Genomic DNA, 21,468 nt, shown 5'->3' with positions numbered 1-21,468 from the left:
GTGTTTTATTTTTGAATGCAGATTTTTTTTATACATAATTCTACATTTGTAAGTTCAACTTTCATGATAAAGCGATTGCACTACAGTACTTGTATTAGGTGAATTGAAAAATACTATTTCTTTGTTTTTTTACAGTGCCAATACTTGTAATAAAAAATAAAAGAGAGCATTGTACATTTTGTGTTCTGTGTTGTAACTGAAATCAATATATTTGAAAATGTAGAAAACATCAAAAATATTTAAATAAAAGGTATTCTATTATTGACAGTGCGATTAATTGCGATTAATTTTTTTTAATTGCTTGACAGCCCTAGTACATTTATTAACAAAGATCTCTCCTTCCTCCCTCTTCTAATGAGAGCTTGTCAGAACTCTCTTTAGAGCCCATTGGAGCACTGCATGCACGAGGACTGCAAGAGTGGACCTCTAGGAGCAGACTGCTCCTGCAGCAGCACCTGGTCTCAGAAGAAACTCAGTCAAATTGTTATTCCAGCTATGAGCTGGTGGGAATCGTGAAGCCAGGTACACTTCTCCCATCTCCTGGCCCCAAAATAGATTTAAATGACATATAAAGATACAGTAAGAAGCAAACTCACTTTGCCAAAAGAGCCTTGGCCCAGAACTTTGAGAAGTTCAAACTGCGAAGGATCAGCCTTCTCAGAGCCCTCCTTCACATGGTGTGTGATGTTAATTTCTTTCACGATACCTTCATCCTGAAATAAAAAACACATGGATGAGGAAGACTAACCTCCAGAGCAGAGGAAAAGCCTCATCTGTTCAAATACAACTACAAGCTCTTGGGAACCAGGACCGATCACATAACACAAGCATCTCCTGCTTGCAACTTCCAGGGCAAAATCACTAGAAGGACTTCAGCAAATAGCCTAGCACCTTACAAATATTTCACTCTTACCAAACGCCACACGCTTTTTTACAGCCTCAGCTCTTCTGGGAGATAGAGAAGCCAATGTCTGTATCTGACACGTGGTTTGTTTAAACACATTCTTTTACCGAGCTCGAGAGCAGACATGATCAGAAAATAATGAAAGGTGGAAGGAAGGTAAGTCATTACCTTCCATCTACATTTTCTTCAAAAGACTAGAACATAGGGCAACAAAGGACATTAAAAAGACAACATTTAACATGTCCCTCCCCACCTTTCAAACAAAATGTCCTGTGGAACTCCCTGCTACAAGACTATGAGGCGAAGAGTTTAGCTCAATTAAAAAATCCCGAGACATTTACATGAATCAGAACATCTCCAAAGATTAAAAGAGGGGCATAAACGTTCATGCTTCAAAGCAGCCAGTCATTAACTACCTCATGAACAGGAAAGAGTTTTCCTTATAGTCAAATTACTTCATAATTGCAATTTTTTAAAATTTAACGAAGCACCCAATACTAGACCCAGGCAAAATTTGACTAAAAACATCTTTTTTGCGGGGTGGGGGGGGGAAGGGTACAGATTTGGCCACACCAGAATATTTTATGATGGTTTTTCAGAATTGTTCCAGTCAAAGAAGCCTTTAAAAATGGCAAAACCTGCCCTCAGAAACATTGTTTTGACATTTTCTAAACAAAACAGTTCAATTTGGTTTTGAAATGACTTTCAAAATTTCCATTAATTTTAACGTAAAGAATACTTAAAATTTCTCAAAATCTAAAACAAAAAAAATATTGTTTGATGCCCCATTTGTTTTTGATTTTTCAGCACTGCCAGTGAACCAGAAAATCTGTATTTGCATGGCTCCACCCTGAAATTCGCCAGCACATGGAAACTCAACGAGCTGGACCTTTGATCTGGGAATTACGTTCCAGAGCACACTGAAGACCCAATCTACAGCAGGGCTCAGAGACACTGGGTTTAAAAGTCCCTGACTTCCTAATACTTTTTAGTTGACGGTTAACATCTCGACTAAGTCAGGTTTAGAAACAACAATTCTACCCTATGTACAAACCCAGTTTTGTACAGGTTTTAAATAGAACAGTATTTAAATCAAGTTTAACCACCACCCGAGAGGATGGAGCTGCCGTGTAGTTTGGGCACTAGCTTGCTTTCCTTACCAGAGCTGCCTCCACTCTCTCTGAAAAGGTTCTCCAGAAGCGGGGAGATTCACACAAGGATGTGGTTGCCTATCTGAAGTAGTGCAGCCTTTTCTTTCTAGCTGATGTGCTTTGTTTTCTCTAGACTAGGAAGTGCCTTTGTTTTCATATTATCTGGCAGCTCTGTTCTCTCAAAAACAGATAGTAGACACTGAATTCTGGTACCAACTGAAGCCTTTATATACACACACACACACACACACACACACACACACGTCCAGCAAAAGCAGCAGCAGGGCCAACTTCCCTGATATTCTCCTGCCTGTCTCATCCCTCTTTTGGAGAGATCAAACTAGAGGCAAGAAAGGTATTGTCTCCCAAACTCAGTCCTAAGCTTCTATGCAGAGACTGTCCATAAAATGGTCAACAGAGTTTGTGGGTTTTCCATTGCTGGCAGCAGTCCACTAGGGATTCAATCACCAACTCCTTTCCCATGCCAATGAAAAACCATTCTCTAGGAACAGCTTTCCATCATCAACCTGGTTTGGACTGAAATGAGCAAGGGGCCCTATGACACTGTATCTCCCAGTTGCTAAAGCATGACACCCAAACCACCTGAAAAAGGACCTGGAAACACCAAGCTATTTGGGGAATGTCATAAAAGGTACTGGAGAAAGCCTTCAGTCTAGGAGTACAAGCCTCAGCATTAGGACTGAACACACGCTGTTCTGACAAGTCTATTTTGTCAGACTGTAGAGAGTTTCATTTCCAGCACACTACTTTTGTGGCCAGAGTCACTTTTCTGGACCTCAGCAGTACTATTTGCTGCTCATAATCAAAGGAAAAAGATATGGCCAACAGAGTTCCCATTAACATGAAAGAATGAAGAAATAGCCAGAATTCTGGACAGCTTAATGACCCAGTTCAACATCAAGGAAGTAGTATTAAAGTTAGACTAGAGAACTGTAGACTAGAGAAACAAAAATGCGAGTTTCATGAAAACAGTAAGGAGAAAAAAAGTATTGACAGCGATTGGGTTAGGTTAAGTTTACTACCAAGTTATATTGTCTGTCTAGTACATCAATTTTAAATTAATATTTCCTTTACACACAGGCATTTATGCTCCTCTATATTCCTTCATTAAAACTGAGGGACTCACTATGGTAGGAACAGTTCCATGTACACCCAATAGCGGCTGTTCCAAGTCCTTCCAAAGGAGGTACAGTACAATTGTGCGAATGATCTTAATTTCAGTATATCTAGCCAACAATAAGCCCCAACTAGTTTAGCTCTAGATGGGTTTTCACCGCTATAGTTGTGCTCTCAAGGCTGTCAGGCATGGAAAGATTTGCATAGAGAGCCTGGAAACTAAAGCAGCTAAGTGAATATACAAACTCGGGGAAAAATTGGCATTTGCAAGGAGACTGAAATAGATCACATTTTGAGATGAAGCTTTCGAGATCAGCTAACAGCTCCCCTATAAAAGGGGGTGTTTTTAAAATGTTTTTGCCTGTCTAGTCCATTAACCTACAAAACTACTGCAAGGCAGACAACATCATGACTGTTTGGAGCATTAGTCAGAAGATCAGATTCCATAGCTTGGTCAGTTGCAAGCCAGATAAGCAGCAGGTATAATAAGCAAGTCACAACACTGGCCAGTAGGAACAATCGCAGCAGCCTGATGAGAATAAGTGCATTATCACCGCACTGATCAGTAGCATTAACCGGCTTTATACCTGGGTGAAGGAACTTTCCTTCTCCAATGCTATTAAGCCAAAGTTACCCTGCAGGAAAGGAAAGAGGGAAGACCCAGAAGGCTGCATCCACAAATTGCAGCGACTGTTAACCCAACCCACATCCATCCAGTTGAAATGAGCAGTTCCAAACACAAGCTGAAGCCACTGCATTCTCCAGCAAGCTAGCTGCTCTACTAACCGAGCCGGAGAGATGGCCTGGGGCAGGCAGTTGCAGGCTGCAGGATTTTGCTCGGTGTTTCCTGTGCAGCCACAGTGTAAGAAAGGCACAGATGCGAGGAAGCTTGGGGTCCCTCTCCATGGTCCATCCCGTTCAGCATGGCACATCTCCAGTTACCAGGGGCTCTAGGGGAGCATGGCAGGCTGCTGAAATACACACTGCTTCATGGAGGACTTGAAACAGGCTTCAGGTTTTAGAGTCACAGGCTGGAGGAGCTGCAGGTGGTTAAAGCCCCACTGGCAAATGCGCAGTGAAGGCAGCGGTCTCTGACTCTCACAGCTAAGCAGGTTAACACTCCCACTCCCCAGCAGAAGCACTTGCAGCTGGTTTTTACACCTCTCAGCTTCTTGCTCAGATCTGACTCCTCTCTATTCAGAGAAGACTCACTCTCTATGCTGGATCCTGCAGGGTCTACTCTAGGTAGTCTGAGTTTATGTGGGAATTCCCACAAAGGGGGAATATTTTGAGGAGTTCTTTACATTTTGAACAAAAGATAAAAGCCCCACATTAAGAAAAGCATGTAGAGTGATAACAATACTGCCTAGAAGATCTGCAAATGCATCTTTGCCCCTCTGACTGGGCATGGAGAAGAGGATTTAGTATCAGATCCATCCTGGGGGTTACTCCCCTTATATAACCACACTGAATTCAGTGATAAATTTGGTCTGTAGATTTCCACACGTACAACTCTTGCACAGCCAAGAGAAAGATGCCTTCTATCAAAGGGGAGGTGGCTTTGCCATGATATTTAGAAGGCACCTCTGAAGATTATAAGTAAGCAACTAGCCATGGTTCTGCAGAGGCTAGGGCTCAAGGAGCTGCAAACAGGAACAGAACAGAGGTTAACAGTGTTGTGGCAGACAGAGTAACCCTTTCATCCCATCATTGTCCAAATTTACTTACAGGATGGAACCGATTGTTCCGATTTAAAAAAAATACAAAAGACACACCAGCCTCCTTTGCCACTCCCTCTTCTCCACGTTCCCTTTTCATAGCCCTGCATGCTGGACTAAGTGGGCATGTTGCTCCCCAAGTGAGCATGGAGTTATTCCCTCCAGTTATGTTTCTCTGTTCCAAGCTACATTTTTTTTTTTTGCTTTAAAACTAGCCTAGCTTGCAATAAGACACAAGCCTGTCTCCGTTCACTTCTGGAAATAACCCAAGGCTCTGGGGGTGTTTGGAGTTGGGATTTTAGTTTGAGCCTATGACCACTTCTGACCTTTCTCCTCCTCACCACGCACACATCACGCTCTTTGGTAACTGATAATGAAAGGAGGAAATGACTTATCTATGTTGCATTAACACCAGTCAGGGATGAGGGCCCCATCGTACCACACACCGTACAAGTGAGTTAGACCAAGATGGGCTTTGCTCCAAAGACACAACAGGTAGAGGAGTCAGGGGTCCGGGACAGCAGGTTCAGTAGGAAAGATCCCAAGCAACGGGCCATAGCAAATCCTTGCTACAGTCCAGATGCTGTCAGTTGTCACTGGAAAGAGTAAAGTCTAGGTGCCTGATTCTGATTTACACTACTTTATTCAGCCAGGGCCCCAGTGTGAGCGGCAATCAAGGCCAGAGTTTGCATTCAACATCTGTAAAACGAAGTTAATGACACTGACCTCCTTCGTAAAGAGCTCTGAGGTCTACTAGATCTACGAGTTAGGTAATTATAAAGAAAGAGTATCAAGAATGACTAAGGGTTGCATTGGGTCAGTTATTTCTTGTGGAAATAAGCCACCATCGCTCTGCTCAAGAAGCCATTGCTCTGCTCAAGAACTGAATGTGAACAGTTACTGCTAACTGTTAGCATGGATACAAATGTAATCCTCTTTCTTCCCAGGGCAGCTAGCTTATTGGAGAATAATACATCACACAGAGGCAGAGATGGGCAGAGTGCCTTAACAACCACACAAAATGGTACCTTCTGCCCCAGAGACAATGTAAGAGTACAATAGTTGATGACTACAACATGGGATGGGCTGGGGGAGGGTGAAGACATGATCACAAGGTCACATGAGTGAGTGACTCATGTCTGTCGCCTTCCATATTAGCAACTCTGTCATTTGGCCAGAAAACATGTGCCATAAAAGACTTTTCAGAGAGGGACTTGTGCACATTGCTAACACCTGCTTGTGTGTCCGATTTTGTTGAAGTTCACAAGTACAGTTCAGACAGTGTTAAAGGTGTGTAAAGCCAACAGCCGAAGAAGAGAATGATTCACAACGCAAATATGAACTCAAATCCTATACTGTAATAAACTGTCAGAGACTCATCATACGATAAAGTGTGAATGAAAAGACAAGTCTCCTCAAGCCATGTGTTTGCAACGGGCTCTCTTACCTTATCTGCTGAGTCTACAACGTCTTCCTCTATCCAAGATATGTCCGATTTCGCCTGTGGAAAAGCAAATGAGTGTCAGCACAAAGGGTCTGCGATGCTCAGTTAACATTTTCCTCATGCATTTGTTTAATAGAAGCAGGCAAGCTATTTACAAAGTCACAAGATAGTGCCCCCAGTAACATCCCTCCCAAGAGGCAATTCAGAGCTGTGTTGGTACTGCCAGGAAAGAAGGGTCCAGTAGGTTTAAGAGTTCTTTACAGACTCCTTTGCATAGCAGGTGGGAGAGAGGAGTGAGAACATCAGAAGCGAATCCTGCATGCCTCCCAAGGTCACAGGATCACTGCGGCTATGGAGAAAGAAAATTAAGCTCCTAGGTCTTCACAGGGCAACTGGCCTCTTTAAAGGAAAATAGGACTAGCCTCACCCGTGCCATAGTTAGTCCCCCGCTTAGGCTGGGGGACAGCTAATTATGGCACAGGTGGGGCTGGTTCTACTTTCCCTTAAAGGGGCCAGTTGCCCAGGGCCAAATGCTGCTCTCAGTCACACCTGATCGACACTGATTGACATTCAGGAGAACAGCAGAAATTGGGTCCTGGACTATTGCTCAGCTCTTACCAGCTGAGAAATGGATTCTCATCTGAGTGGGAAGCAGTGCTCCTAAACCATCTAGTAGGAATACAGACAAGTGCATCACATTTTGCAGGAAGAGAATAGGTCTGGCCCCGGGCTCATGGTCTGTTTCCAGACCAGCTATTACATCTCATCTCAAAGGGTGACATGAGAAGCACTCATCCAATTGCCTTTTAACCTGATGCTCATCCAGTTCTAGGCAGCCGTCTTTTGTTGAGAGATAGAGTAACTGTTTGAGGAAGGTTTAACCATGCCCTGATTCAGAAGCTGTTCCTTCTGCTCTGCCCCCACAGAAACACTGGCAGACAGATTTCAGACAAGAAGGTTACATTTGAAGAGCCTGATTTTTGGAAGGTTAGAGATTAGATCCCAAAGCCTGTTGTATCTCCAAGAGGTTAACTCATGTACATATAGATTCACTATCACAGCTGGGTGCTTTTTCAGACAGCTTTGAGAGGATGAGCTGAAGTTTAAATAAAAACTAAAAAATCCCCCAGATGTGATGCATTTCCCTCCATGAGGCTTAATTCGCAAGTGGCAGAGTAGGTGGAGCCTCCTGTAGCATGGCCACATAATGTGTTTTTAAAGAGACACTCGAATGCTACTTCTGCTTTCTCTTAATGTGGTTAGGTAGTGTCCCAGGGTGAGGGGTGGGGTGGAGAAGCTTTTGGCCAAGCATTTTGGATGATCGGAGTTACAGTTTCAAGGTTCTCTGACCACAGGTCAAAAGGAGAAACCTCCCCAACTCTGCACCCATAAACAGGATTACTGTCCAAAAAATCTGAAAGTAAGTAATAGCTGTGAAGGGGATATGAGGAGAAAAAAAAAAAAAAAAAGGCCTTGGGAGAGCATCACCAAAAAGAGATCCTTAACATTTTTAATAAGGGAGACATTTGAAGCCTGGGAAGAAGCTGAAAACAGGATGCGGGGGCCTTGTTTACACCTCTCCCCCCACATGACCCCATTACTACAGCTGCTTGGCCCAGCAGCAGGAAGGCTGAGCTCCCTAGCTGTTGCAGCCACGCTGTTTTCCCACACACTCGCGCTCACCGAGCTAGCACAAGTAGATCTCCTTGAAGTGGGATTTACATGTCCAGCCTGAAGTGCAGATGTACCCATAGCGAAGAGACTGACTGGCAATTTATGCAGAGGTTAAAGTCACGCACATCAGTGATAGAACAGTCCTTTTACAACTCTTCTCCCGATACCCTATCCTTTGCTCTGACCACTTTCCTCAAACAGTGTGTTCATTTGGGTGCACTTTTTTTTTTTTTTTTTAAAACCAACTCTCTCTTAGTAGAGTGGAGCCCCTGCAAACTATGCACACTAGCTCACATAAGCAGCAGGTTGCATTATCATGGGACGGCAGCGGAATTAAAGTTGCCAACCCTCCAGGATTGTCCTGAAGTCTCCAGGAATTAAAGATTATGTCAAGTGATGAGATCTCCAGGAATAGGTCCAACCAAAATTGACAGCCCGAAGCAGAATATTTTGCAGCCCTCTACAAATTCAGGAGAAGTCATTTACAGAGATCCCCTGTGTGAGTGGGACATTAGCATTTGCTGCTACTCCAGCAATACTCCTCCTCACCCAGTCAGTCAGGTTTGAAACCAGGAAGTTACTGCAAGTCTGAGAGGAGGAGAGCGAGTTTCTTTTGAACTGAAACATCTTAGAGCTGCTTTAGTACTAAGCAGAGCACTTAGTCAAGCCTAAAACAGTTTGTACTGCAAGGGTCTTAGGATATAGTTTGTTGTCTCTTCCCACAGAAACAGTTCAAAATGCACACACTCTCTCTCTCTCCCCCCTCCTTTATATAAAAAGTTTTAGAAATAAAAGTGGCAAAAGACCACGTGTGTGTTTTATAACCTTGGTAGTTGATATATTTGAGTCTGAACATTGGAAACAGGCGGTGAGAACTAGATGCTATTTAGTGTTATGTTTTCTGCATCATGCTCTCATGCATCAAGGACCATAATCTGAGGGATCTTTTTGTTCCACTGTTGCTTCAATCATGCTCAAGTTCCAAGCCACTCCCGAACTCTGCCAGTACAGAGAAGAGAGTCCTCAGGAGAGGACGCCATGGCCTTTATCATCAGAAAGGCCTTTTCAAAAGAGAATACATAATACAGTAAATTAAATGAACCTGGCCAGCTCTAGAGTCTTGCAAGTCTCTGACTTCTGCCTTTGATCCTGTGAAATAGAAAACACGATACTGAAGACAGAACTGAGAAAGAGACCACTGCACTTGCCTCCTGGATCCTTGGTTTGGTGCGAAAGAGCAGCCTCAGCATCTCCAAAGCTCCAGATGGCTACTCGCCCATAGTTTGCAAGGGAGCTTCTGAACTAGCGCTCTCCCCAGCACGGACACCACCACAAGAACCCCCAGTAGTAGCTATATCACTTGGATGTATTTTGGGAGTTTCAGCATAAAAGGAAACTGTGGTTTTCTCTGGGGAAATTACAGTGAGTGCTCACTGCACAACACCAGCAGCCAAATGAAAGCACTAGTCAAGGCACATGACCCCTAAATGGGATGTTGATTTGTGAAGCCCAATTCAGAGAATCCAAATGATGTACTGCCCATGTGCATGTAGGTCTAATTTACACAGTGGATTGTATCTCCATTGGACAGGGCGAGAGTGTGACAGTATTCAGGATACCCGTGACTGAATCACCTATTTACCCCCCCCCCCCCGCTCCCAGTGAGGAGGAGGCTTGCCTGTGGTAGCTGGGTGTCAGCTCCTTATCACTACCAGCCTGTCAGCCACCCAAGCACTCCCCTCCGGGCTCTGTCAGCCTGTCTTTGCCTGGCAGGTGAACAAAAGGAGCACCTCAGTCCCCGAGTCCCCTTGAAGCGTTTGCCTGTGATACCCAGCCCCCAACGCTGGCTACTCACAGGAATCTCAGATCCTCTGCCCTCAAAGGAGCTGGCTACCCCAGTTTATCACTCCTGTGTAAGGCACAGCGCTTGTTAGCACTTACAACAAAACAAAAAGGTTTACGAAAGAATAGAGACTTCACTAGAAACCAGAGAGTAATAGAAACAAAATGGTTACAATACAAAACAAAATCATAATACTAGGGCTGTCAAGCAATTAAAAATATTAATCATGATTAATCACACTGTTAAACAATAATAAAATACCATTTCTTTAAATATTTTTGGATATTAAAAAAATAACTGCATTCAAAAATAAAACAATGTAAAACTTTAGAGCCTACAAGTCCACTCACTCCTACTTCAGCCAATTGTTCAAACCAACAAATTTGTTTACATTTGCAGGAAATAATGTTGCCTGTTTCTTGTTTACAATGTCACCTGACAGTGAGAACAGGCGTTCGCATGGCACAGTTGTAGCTGGCATTGCAAAATATTTATGTGCCAGATGTGCTAAAGATTCATAAGTCCCTTCATGCTTCAACCACCATTCCAGGGGACATGCATCCATGCTGACGACGGGTTTTGCTCGATAACAATCCAAAGCAGAACAGACCAACGCACGTTCATTTTCATTATCTGAGTCAGTTGCCACCAGCAGAAGGTTGATTTTCTGTTTTGGTGGTTTGGGTTCTGTAGTTTCCGCATCGGAGTGTTGCTCTTTTAAGACTTCTGAAAGCATGCTCCACAGCCCATCCCGATCAGATTTTGAAAGCCACTTCAGATTCTTAAACCTTGGGTCGAGTGCTGTAGCTATTTTTAGAAGTCTCACAGTGGTACATTCTTTGCATTTTGTCAAATCTAAATTGAAAGCATTCTTAAAATGAACATGTGCTGGGTCATTCATGCTATAACATGAAATATACGGCCGAATGCAAGTAAAACAGTTCTTCCCCCAAGGAGTTCAGTTACAAATTTAATTAAACACATTTTTTTAAACGAGCGTCATCAGCATGGAAGCATGTCCTCTGGAATGGTGGCCAAAACATGAAGGGGCATACGAATGTTTAGCATATCTGGCATGTAAATACCTTACAACGCCAGACAGAAAAGTGCCATGCGAATGCCTTTTCTCACTTTCTGGTGACAATGTAAATAAGAAGAGGGCAGCATTATCTCCTGTAAATGTAAACAAACTTGTTTGTCTTAGCAATTGGCTGAACAAGAAGTAGGACTGAGTGGACTTGTAGGCTCTAAAGTTTTACATTGTTTTGGTTTTATGTGCAGTTATGTAACAAAACAAAAATCTACATTTGTAAATTGCACTTTTACAACAAAGAGATTGCACTACAGTGCTTGTCTGAGGTGAATTGAAAAATACTATTTATTTTGTTCATCATTTTTACAGTGCAAATATTTGTAATCCAATATACACTTTGATTTCAATTACAACTCAGAAAACAATATATATGAAAATGTAGAAAAGCATCCAAAATATTTAATACATTTCAATTGGTATTCGCACTGTTAAACAATAGATTAAAACTACAATTAATCATGATTAATTTTTTTTAAAATCGCGATTAATTTTTTTGAGTTAATCGTGTGAGTTAACTGAGAATAATCGACAGCCCTACTTAATAGACAAACTAGGGCCTACACTTTATTAATAGTTGCCTTTCTTATCTAATAAAGTAGGTTTTCCTCCCCAAAGTTCAGTCTGTTGCGTTGCTGGCTGGCTTCACAGGAACCAGGATCCACTCTTTCATGAAACACCTCCCACTCCAGAAGATGTCTCCTCAGTGAATCTCAGAGGGGATCTCTCTACTCCCTCATATACTGAGCCAGGCTTGTGTCTTTATTCACCGATTGCACAATCCCCTGTCTGCTGTAATGTTTCTTTTACCTCCAAGTGGTTTTGGTTGTTTGCCGTTGTCTTTGATGGTTTTCCATTGACTCTTCTGGAATAGGGCAAGGGTAGACAATTGAACCTTGCATTATGTCACCGGCTGACCAGGAAAGAGTGACAATTCCCTCCCACCTTAATGGGCTTATCACCGAGACATGCGATTCCCAAGTGACTAACTTTTACTCTAAGACCATAAAGCATAATTTTCAATATAGTTACATTATTCCTTAAATATTACCCATACACACATCTCACAAAGATTACGAGTATTGATAAGTTACAAGATTTCAGTAGAGACCTCACATGCTACCCCTCAGGGATAAATACAGTGAAAGTGGTGCATTAGGTGTACTGAGTTTGTCAGGTCTGGGACAGGAATTGCTTGTAAAGAACAGGAAACCCGTAGCCCATTGGCACCAATGGGCCTCTGTCAGAGGGTGAGAGATTATTTTTCTAAACATAGTATTGTCCTTTGAAAGGAACAAGAGTTGCAGGCAGTCCACACCTCTCAAGATCAGGCCCTTTGGGCTCCAGTAAGTGGATCTGTTAAGAGGTGAGTGCAAAGTTTTTCCTGTCACAGAAGGCATTTTCACAATCCTGCAGATCTCTCCTCACACGCTTATGGGCCAAATTACACACTATGATATTGCAGGTTATTATGGATCATATGCATTCACTAATATTTATCACATCCAGGCTTGTTCAAATTCACTGCAAAGAGAGGTGAGCACTTGTGCATGACTTCTGTCACATGCTCACTTCTAGCTCCCAAGTGTGGAGGCCTTCTGTATTTCAGATGTGCAAAAACACTGACAGGAGACTATCTGGGGTAGAAAGTTACACAGTAGTTTTGCTAACATCAGTGCAATGTATCTCACAAATGATACCATCAGCAGCCCTGTGGCTTGCTCATGCCACACTCCGATAAACAAAACTTTGTAAGACAGAGCTCTTGGGGGTGGGGGGATTGGTTCCATTTAGCCATCTTTCCAAAAGCAGACAGCACCGGCTTGACTTCTAGTGAGTTACACCCAACTCCATGGTGGTTAAGCCACCTAGCACCATCATTCCTTATAACAATTCACCTAGTACCAAGAACAAATCAGACTTGGGCCAAAGTCCAAGTTTGAGCACCCAAATCTCACACCAGTGGGAAAGGCAGCTCTTGAGGGGTTGCTGTGATGGCCCAAAGGTAGATGATGGGTACCTGGTTTGAAGATTGTTTCATCAAATCTCTTCAAGTCAGTTTTCTACTTTGTGCATTAGTTATTAATCCCCTTCACACACAAGGCTAGCAAGTGTGCAGTTTGCTTCTCCCTTCTACCAAGGCAGCAGAGAGGTTGCTGGCATCTCAATTCAAGGACAATTGCATGCATTATTTTTCCTTGCTAACAGACAGAGGAGACAAGCATGGCTGCCCTTCTCCCTTTTCTTGTAGATGGCAGTTTCTGAATTTTTGACAGGGATTTCAATATTTGCACTAGCAGGAAAAAGCCTATTTGTGCTAAATCTAATGACTAGAGTAGTCTTAGCAGAGTCAGAAATATTAACTACGATCAAGCGTTCCTGTCCAGATAGAACTGGTAGCAAGAGAGGACAAGCGTTGCCTGAAAGTGCAACATGCAATTTCCCACTGCTTTAATTTGATTAAATAATGGGAGTCTGTTTTTAAGTGAAGGCAGATGTTAATTACCACCAACGTTTAGCAATTCAAGTCTAATTCTAGAAGTACTATTTAAGGCACATCAAACTGCAAGACTGAAGTTAGAACACGCGGCCTAGAACCATCCATAACTACTAGGGGAATCTTCTGCTATTGCCCTCACCCCAGCCCTGGAGTAGTAGTAAAGCAGTAGTCGTAAAGACTATAGTCCACAGCACACAGTTTAAAGTTACTGCAAATTAGATTTCGTCAGCTGATAATGATTCGAACGTCAGCTCTGTAAATTGCTGTAAAAAGAGAGTCACCATGCTTGCTCTAATTTTAATCAGAATAACTGGAACTGCCTTTGTCTGCTGTTGAGATCTGCTCACACATCCTGTAGAGTGCTGGCAACAGAGCATCAGAGTGAGGAAGGATCAGTATTTCATAAACAGGAAACTGATAGTGTGAAAAAGCTGCTGTTTGAAGAGAGACAGCGGCTGTCATTTCAGCATGCTCTTGAAGTGGGATTCTTGCACCTCGCCCAAGAAGACACATTTCAGCAGTGGGTTATGCACAAGCCAGACAATGCGCAACTGAAGGTTTGCGATAGTTGTTGGGAAAAGGAATTGTACCATGTGCAGCCTGGGCACTGAGTGTAGACAGTATCTTTATTCAAGGGCTGCAGTTTTTAAGAGGAGCCCTAGATGTTCAGCGTCTTCACTAGGAGCAACAGGAACTCAAGTGCATTCAGGCCTTGCACTCTGGAGCATCTTTGACACTAGGAAGGAGTTTGAAGCAGTTCCCAGTAAGTGTATAGACAGAATTATGCTCGTGTGATCTACTTCAGATCAGTAGGTGGCAAGAGGAAGTGACCAGAAAGCAATGCTTCCCGAAGAGTTGTTTTAAATAAAGTTGAGGTTGACTGGTCTTCTAATAAACCTTTGCATGTTTTCTACAGGAAGGAACAAGTATGCAACTGTGAAGATACAGGGGCAGACCAGCCCATGTTTTACTCCTCTTAGCCCCAAATAGCAATTTTAGAGCATGATTCCACACTTAACATAGATAAAACATGTGTCTGTTATAGCCTGCATGTGATTTGTGGGAACAGTTTCAATTTATGATCAAGAGAATTAAAAAAAAATTAAGAGTGGAAGATGTCCATGTATGCTGATCAACTGACCCCCAGTCTGCAGGATCAGGCTAGAGAATTATCAGAAGAAAACTGGACTAAAGGAAGAGAATTTTTGCAACGAGGGGTGTTAGCTCTTGATAGAGAAACCATTAGTGAGGCAAGAGGAAGTAGCAATTCTAAGTACTGCCCACAGCAACAGCAGGTTTTATGTTTTTGAAATTTGGGGAACAGGGAAGAGAGTTCAAAGTAAGGTCAGTAGTAGAGCCATGGAAATCGCAGGCAGGCACCATGAGACTAACACCTGCACAGAACTCTGCCACACCAGCCCTGGGCTGCCTAGCAGAAGGGCACTCTATAGGAGAAGCAAGAAGTCTGCTTAATCCTGGTTTTCATTACTGCCCTCCACAGAGGGAGGAATTAGGGCATTAATTCACTGCTGGGCTGGACTGTCCATACAGCCCGAGCCCCACAGTCACAGAAACCCTATTGTGGGCAAGGCAATTGTTTTCACACATTATCTGGCAAGGTAAGTCCTATGCTCCCCTCTAGTGTTTACCTGAATCTGTTAACGCTGTAGTTTTCACACAGCTTCTTCGTCCACACTAGAATTTTGCCATGTGTTGTCACATGATTAAAAACGACACCTCTTTCTCCTAGTGTGGATCACCCCAAGTGGGGGGGACTCTTCCTGCCTCACATAGTGGGCAGTTATGAGATTGCTTAATCAGAAATACTCTCTTAAAGAGTCAATATCTGAACTAAAACACAGTAGAAGCTAAGAACAAACAAATGAAGTCATCTAGGCAGAAAAACTCTCCCATATTCTTTATGGATGGGAAGAAAAAGAATTCAGTTGCACAGAATGTTAAAAACTAAGTCCAACTGAATACAAAAGAAGATTACAAAAAGAAAAGGAGTACTTGTGGCACCTGAGAGACTAACAAATTTATTTGAGCATAAGCTTTCGTGAGCTACAGCTCAGAAGTGAGCTGTAGCTCACGAAAGCTTGTGCTCAAATAAATTTGTTAGTCTATCAGGTGCCACAAGTACTCCTTTTCTTTTAGCGGATACAGACGAACACGGCTGCTACTCTGAAAAGTAGATTAGAACTTCTTATTGTGAAGGGAAAAGAAATGTCTCTCAACATGCATGTGTTTGATCACTACAGATCTATACCTATAGAACACCCCGTCTACCAAGTTCAAAGGTTTTACTTATTCCCTAGAGGGTATTTATAAGAGCCTGCAGTATCTGGATTTGCCACTCAAATGTTATCCTAAACCGTATTCTATATGATTAACAGCCTCCGTCAGAACACCATCTTCACCGCCATGGACGTCACTTACCTCAACATCTCTTGTAATGACGGCATTGCTGCCTACCTCAAATATTTACAAGACAAGGGGCAACTCTCAGATATCAACCCCAAACACAAATTGACAAACTCATTAATTTCATCCTCACCCATAACGATTTTATAGTCAACAACAAGCACTTTGTCAAAATCATGGGAACAGCTTTGGGTACTAAGATGGCTCCCCAATATGCCAACTTCTTCATGGGCCCCCTTGAACATAAGAATGGCCATACTGGGTCAGACCAATGGTCCATCTAGCCCTGTGTCCTGTCTTCCGACAGTGGCCAATTCCAGGTGCTTCTGAGGAAATGAACAGAGCAGAGAATCATCAATTGATCCATCCCCTGTCGCCCACTCCCAGCTTCTTGCAAACAGAGGCTAGGGACACCATCCCTGCCCAGCCTGGCTAATATCCATCGATGGACCTATCCATGAATTTATCTAGTTCTTTTTTGAACCCTTTTATAGTCTTGGCCTTCACAAAATCCTCTGGCAAAGAGTTCCACAGGTTGACTGTGCATTGTTTGAAGAAATATTTCCTTGTGTTTGTTTTAAACCTGCTGTCTATTAATTTCAATTTCATTCACAAGACCCCTAGCTCTTGTGTGTTATGCGAAGGCCTGAATAACACTTCCTTATTTACTTTCTCCACACCAGTCATGATTTTATAGACCTTTATCACAGCCCTCTTAGAAGAATTTCTGGACAAACAGACCATTAAATCAATGATATTTCCATCCTCTGGACAGATGGCTTAAACTCCCTCAAAGATTTCCACTACAACTTCATCAACCACCACCCGTTCATTAAAAACTCTCTGGAACACTCCCACACTGGTATCAACTTCCTGGACACCATGACCATCATCTCCAATTGAACCATAGAGACAACCATATACAAGAAGCACACGGATCACCACACTTACCTTTAAAGATCCAGTAACCACCCCAAACACACCAAGAAATCTGGTATCTACAGTTAGGCACTCAGATACCACAGAATACACTCAGAGGAGAAAGTCAGGGATATACACCTTAGCACACTTTAAAACTGCCTTCACCAAACAAGGACACTTCACCAGAGAAGTAGATCGCATTGTGGAATAGGCCACCTGAATACCCCAAGAGATATAGAAATAACCCCCCCTCCAACGGCACACCTCTAGTTATTACGTACTACCCCACACTGGAATCCATATGGGGTATCAAACAACTACAACCCATATTTGATGGGGACCCCATCCTGAAAGAAATCTTTCCTGAGCCCCCATTTCTGGCCTTCAAACAACTTCATCATTGGAAGCAAGCTCCCCACAGACCAGGCCCCACCAACTCAAAGTGGCACCAGACCTTGCCAGAACAGATGCAAAACCTGCAAACATATCTCCACTGCTACCATGATCAACACCCCCTCACAGCACACCTTTCAAGATCCATGGATCCGACACGTGCCTATCATAACATGTGGTGTACCTCATCCAGTGCACTAAATGCCCCCAACAACAATTATGTGCCTGAAACCAAACAAATCACTTAACTCTGGAACTCACACTGAAAATGATGAAAAATAAAAACACCCTATCGCCTCTAGGGGAACACTTTTCACAAAGCGATCCCTTTATATCTGACCTAGCAGTCCTCCTCCTCAAAGGAAACCTCCAGCTCAACACTTTCAAAAGAGGAGCCTGGGAGCTTGATGTATTGCTCTGCTACATACTAACAATCACAGACTGAACACAAATCAGAGACACTGGATTTATGGCTTATTACAACAATCTCTAACTTACCAACCCGCTCTTTTTGTCCTATGACTGCAGAGGTTCTTAATGAGTCACTCTACCTTGAATGGTCCCTAACAATATGTGCTAACTAGTTATGCTAAACAATCCATTCCGTCTTACATTTTGCTGTGACTTGTGAGAACCTTTCCCAGATCTAAAGAGCAGCTCTGTGTAATTCAAAAGCTTGTCTCTCTCACCAACAGAAGTTGGTCCAATAAAAGATAGGTTTCAGAGTAGCAGCCGTGTTAGTCTGTATTCGCAAAAAGAAAAGGAGTACTTGTGGCACCTTAGAGACTAACAAATTTATTTGAGCATAAGCTTTTGTGAGCTACAGCTCAGAAGTGAGCTGTAGCTCACGAAAGCTTGTGCTCAAATTTGTTAGTCTCTAAGGTGCCACAAGTACTCTTTTTCTTTTTGCAATAAAAGATATTAGCTCACTTACCATGTCTCTCTAATATGATTTCAACATCACAGCCTGTTCTAATTTAAGTTCTTGCTACATCTCCGTCCCCTTGAATAACCAGGGAAGCAGCACTCCAGAGGTTCTTTAAAGCAGAGTGTACAGTTCCAGCAGGCACACACCTCCATGAGCCAGAACAAGCTCCTGGGGCCGGGGAGGGCGTTCCATGCATGTGGGGGTGGTTCTGGAGATGTAACTAGCATACAATGTCAATAAACTGGGTGTATAAGGAACAGTGCTGGAAACAATGGCAACCAGAACTTCTGGACAGATGGATAATAAAGAGGGGGTGGATTCTTTGGGATTAGCTCAGGTAAAGCACTAATGTTTGCAAGTACAGTAGGGAAGGATTTGTTTACAGTGGGAATGCTACTGCTACAGATTGGACACTTTATCTCACTTGGCCTCTCTTCCCCCCACCCTGACAGAATCAGAAGAAAAATAGGCATGAATCTTATAGCAAAGTCCACATGCAACAGTGAGAAGCTCTCTTTCCTTAAGGGAGAGGGGGACCACATTTCAATCTCATTTATACCAACAGAGCCAATGAATGAGAGTTCATTTACTCTGGATTTATACCAGGTCAGAATCTGGTTTATGGTCATCTTTCTGCAAGTTTTTAGTAATACAGGCTTCTTAGGCTATGCCTTCATGGCAAATAAGTGATTTGACAATTTTGTAGTAATTAAAATGCGATGTGCCTGCAATCTGTATGAAAACCTGACATTGGGTCAAAAGTATGCCGGATGCCATATTTTTGAATTCAGTTGAATTGTAATGGTGATGAACTTGGCATCCCAGAAAAGGACAAAGTTACTCTATGGTTGTACTATTAAAAAAAAAAAACTGTTATTTTGCTAGAGGCTGGAAGCAGCAATGATTAGATGGAAATAGCCCTGTTCTACACAGTCCATGTCAAAAGCATGTCCTGAAGTTTCTGCTTGAAGTCAGTATGCCAAGTTAATCCCCTGGTGACATCACAGAACTCAGTGGAATTGTGCACCAGAGGTCCTTTTGGCTCAATATGTTAGGCCTTTCAGGCAGTGTTCCTCATGGAAGTATTTCTTCCCACAAACAAAACAAAAAAGACCCTGGCATTAATAGCAAAAATTAAAGAGGAAACCAGACTTCATTCCCCTGGAAGGACTTTTCTGCCAGTGCAGTTCAAATGACCTTCTGCCAGAGCAGCTAGAATGACCTCTCTGATCAGGGCTGCAAGTGAACCCTAGGAAAGCAGGCCAATTTCAGCCCTTGTGCCTGGTGCTGCAGCAGTCATCTTCCCCACTGAGCTGGTTTGCCAGTGGAAAGTTGGCTATTTTTGTGACTGAGAAAATGCCCAATATCTCATTACATGAAAGGCTGATTGTACTTTCTAAAAGTTCACTCCCTTCCTGTGACAGTTCTAAGTCCAGAGGCTACAAACAGATGCCAATAACCTCTTTAGCAACAGGCAGAGAAGTCCTTGCAGGGGAATATAATCTAAAGTCTGCATTGGGATAGAACTGTCAGATACTAATATTAGCAGTTATAGGGACAAATACATACCTGGAGTAAGTCGGTGAAACACTACTGAAGCCAACCGAGGGACATCCACCCCCACCAGGTAAGACCCTAATGTTACACAGGCCAATATTAATTGTTCACTCCAGCAGCTGGCACTCTTAAAGTAGATTTAAAGTAACAGAAATGTTTCTACATCTAACAAACAAACCAGCCAAGAGGACCCATTTTATGATGGGCTCAGAGTTAGATTCAGCATCTTTGAAAATAGTTTTCTTAAATCCCCTCTTCAGCAAATCAATACTGCCTAAGTAACAGCTTTAGCCAGAGGCTAAAGGGAACAGAATATAGCCCAGCTTGACATCACAGGACAGAATTTCCAGGTCAAGCCAAGTTCCTTACACATTTAGAACAGCCCTTCTGGCCTGGCCAGATGCACCATGTGCTACTACATCAAGAATACCAGAATGTGCAGTTTTAAGAGAGGACATTACCTCTAGATACTGATCTAGAACTCATGGATAATGGGAATCTGGGGTCACTTGGAAATGTAATCATGGTACAGAATTAGCAAGGATCTTTCTATTTGAGTCAAGGACACATGGACTAGATAAAGCAGCTTATTTTATTGCCAGGCCTTGGTTCCTCAAAGGAAGAAGAGTTTGGCATTTGAGCCTGCAAATTTCTAGTGACTCTCCATCCTTTCAAGGCACTAAAAGCCACACCTGTCTGAGATCAGCTGACAGCGAGTTCTGTCTGAAGATGCAAAGAATCTTTGTCTGAGCATGTAAGTTGTGTGTTAACAGCTCACTTGTGCTACACCAGACTGTCTCCAGAGCAGTAAATAGAAGAGCAGCAGCCATGCTAAGCAGGGCTTTGCATCTAGTGAAATGAGGTACCACAGTGGAAAGTATCCCAAAACACCTTTCACATAAGAGTCTGGATGCAGAAGTACCTAGTGTGCAACTTTTAAAGAACAAGAAGTCTCTAGAGAAAGTGCAAAGGAAACTGCTGGTCTTATCTGACATTTCTGAAAATTCTATTAAAGGCAAGAAGGTAGGGATGTCTCCAGTTTTACCCCAAAATAAAATACACAGCAACCTTGGATGCTTGATAAAGCAAATCTAGTTCTTGTAGTTGAGAAACATTAAGAAATCCTTAAAAACCTATACATCAATGCTATGCTCACTCTAGACATTACGTAGCTCTTGTTATTTTTACACTCTTGGTAGAGGAACGACAGACTCCTTTTCACTGCCTAAGAGGATCTAACACTAGTTCCACAAATAGAGCTGATACTTGTTTGCAATATTAAGTGAAGTGCCTCTGGAGTTGCTGTGGGATGTGGAATGTATTTGCCATCATGAGGATGTGGGAATTCCATACTCCTCCCACACCAACACAGAAGACACATGTTTCCTTGTAGGACGCTCGAGGCCTCTGTGGTCCCGACAAAGCTTTTTTTTTTTTTTTTTTTTAAATAATGGGTTACATGTTTGAGGAGGGGGATGTACAAAACAACAGCCATGCAATGGCAGCCTTCCTCCCCCCACCAGCCTGCAGTTTGGAGAGCTACCGCAGCAGCTGTATGAATAAATCATGGCATGAAATTAAGCAAGGAAGCATTGTTTCCAACAGTTCAGATAATGGCATCTTACAATACAAATTACTGTTTTTTGGATTCTGTGAATCCTTAAAGCTGAGCTGTCTGATAGCAGAGCTGTACTAAGAGCAGACAAGTTGGCAGACACTTGCCTGGCTGTGACATGACAGAATGTCATTTCCTTCCATGCCTGTAAAAGCCATGCTGTGAAACC

The 21,468-nt window shown here is 42.7% G+C and overlaps 1 protein-coding gene across 6 annotated transcripts in view; it reads right to left on the bottom strand.

Moving 5' to 3' along the window:
* The window catches only part of RPS6KA1 (ribosomal protein S6 kinase A1), a 66,984-nt gene that overhangs the window by 19,887 nt on the left and 25,629 nt on the right, over positions 1 to 21,468 (bottom strand). The window contains exons 1-3 of one of the 6 annotated variants that reach the window (XM_038377759.2): positions 9,237 to 9,476; positions 6,358 to 6,411; positions 597 to 713 (exon numbers count right to left, since the gene is read on the bottom strand). In XM_038377759.2, the coding sequence (XP_038233687.1) occupies positions 597 to 713; positions 6,358 to 6,411; positions 9,237 to 9,278 (213 nt within the window). In that variant the 5' untranslated portion in view covers positions 9,279 to 9,476. Of the gene's footprint in view, positions 1 to 596; positions 714 to 1,011; positions 1,020 to 3,826; positions 4,403 to 6,357; positions 6,412 to 6,972; positions 6,991 to 9,236; positions 9,477 to 21,468 lie in introns of those variants that run through there. The other 5 variants (XM_043506093.1, XM_038377756.2, XM_038377757.2 and 2 more) reach the window with 5 other exon arrangements.

Source organism: Dermochelys coriacea, chromosome 19 (assembly GCF_009764565.3).
Source record: "Dermochelys coriacea isolate rDerCor1 chromosome 19, rDerCor1.pri.v4, whole genome shotgun sequence".
Lineage (NCBI taxonomy): Eukaryota > Metazoa > Chordata > Testudines > Dermochelyidae > Dermochelys > Dermochelys coriacea.
The sequence above is the reverse complement of the archived record's forward strand: the minus strand, read 5'-3'. Positions and strand labels throughout refer to the sequence as shown.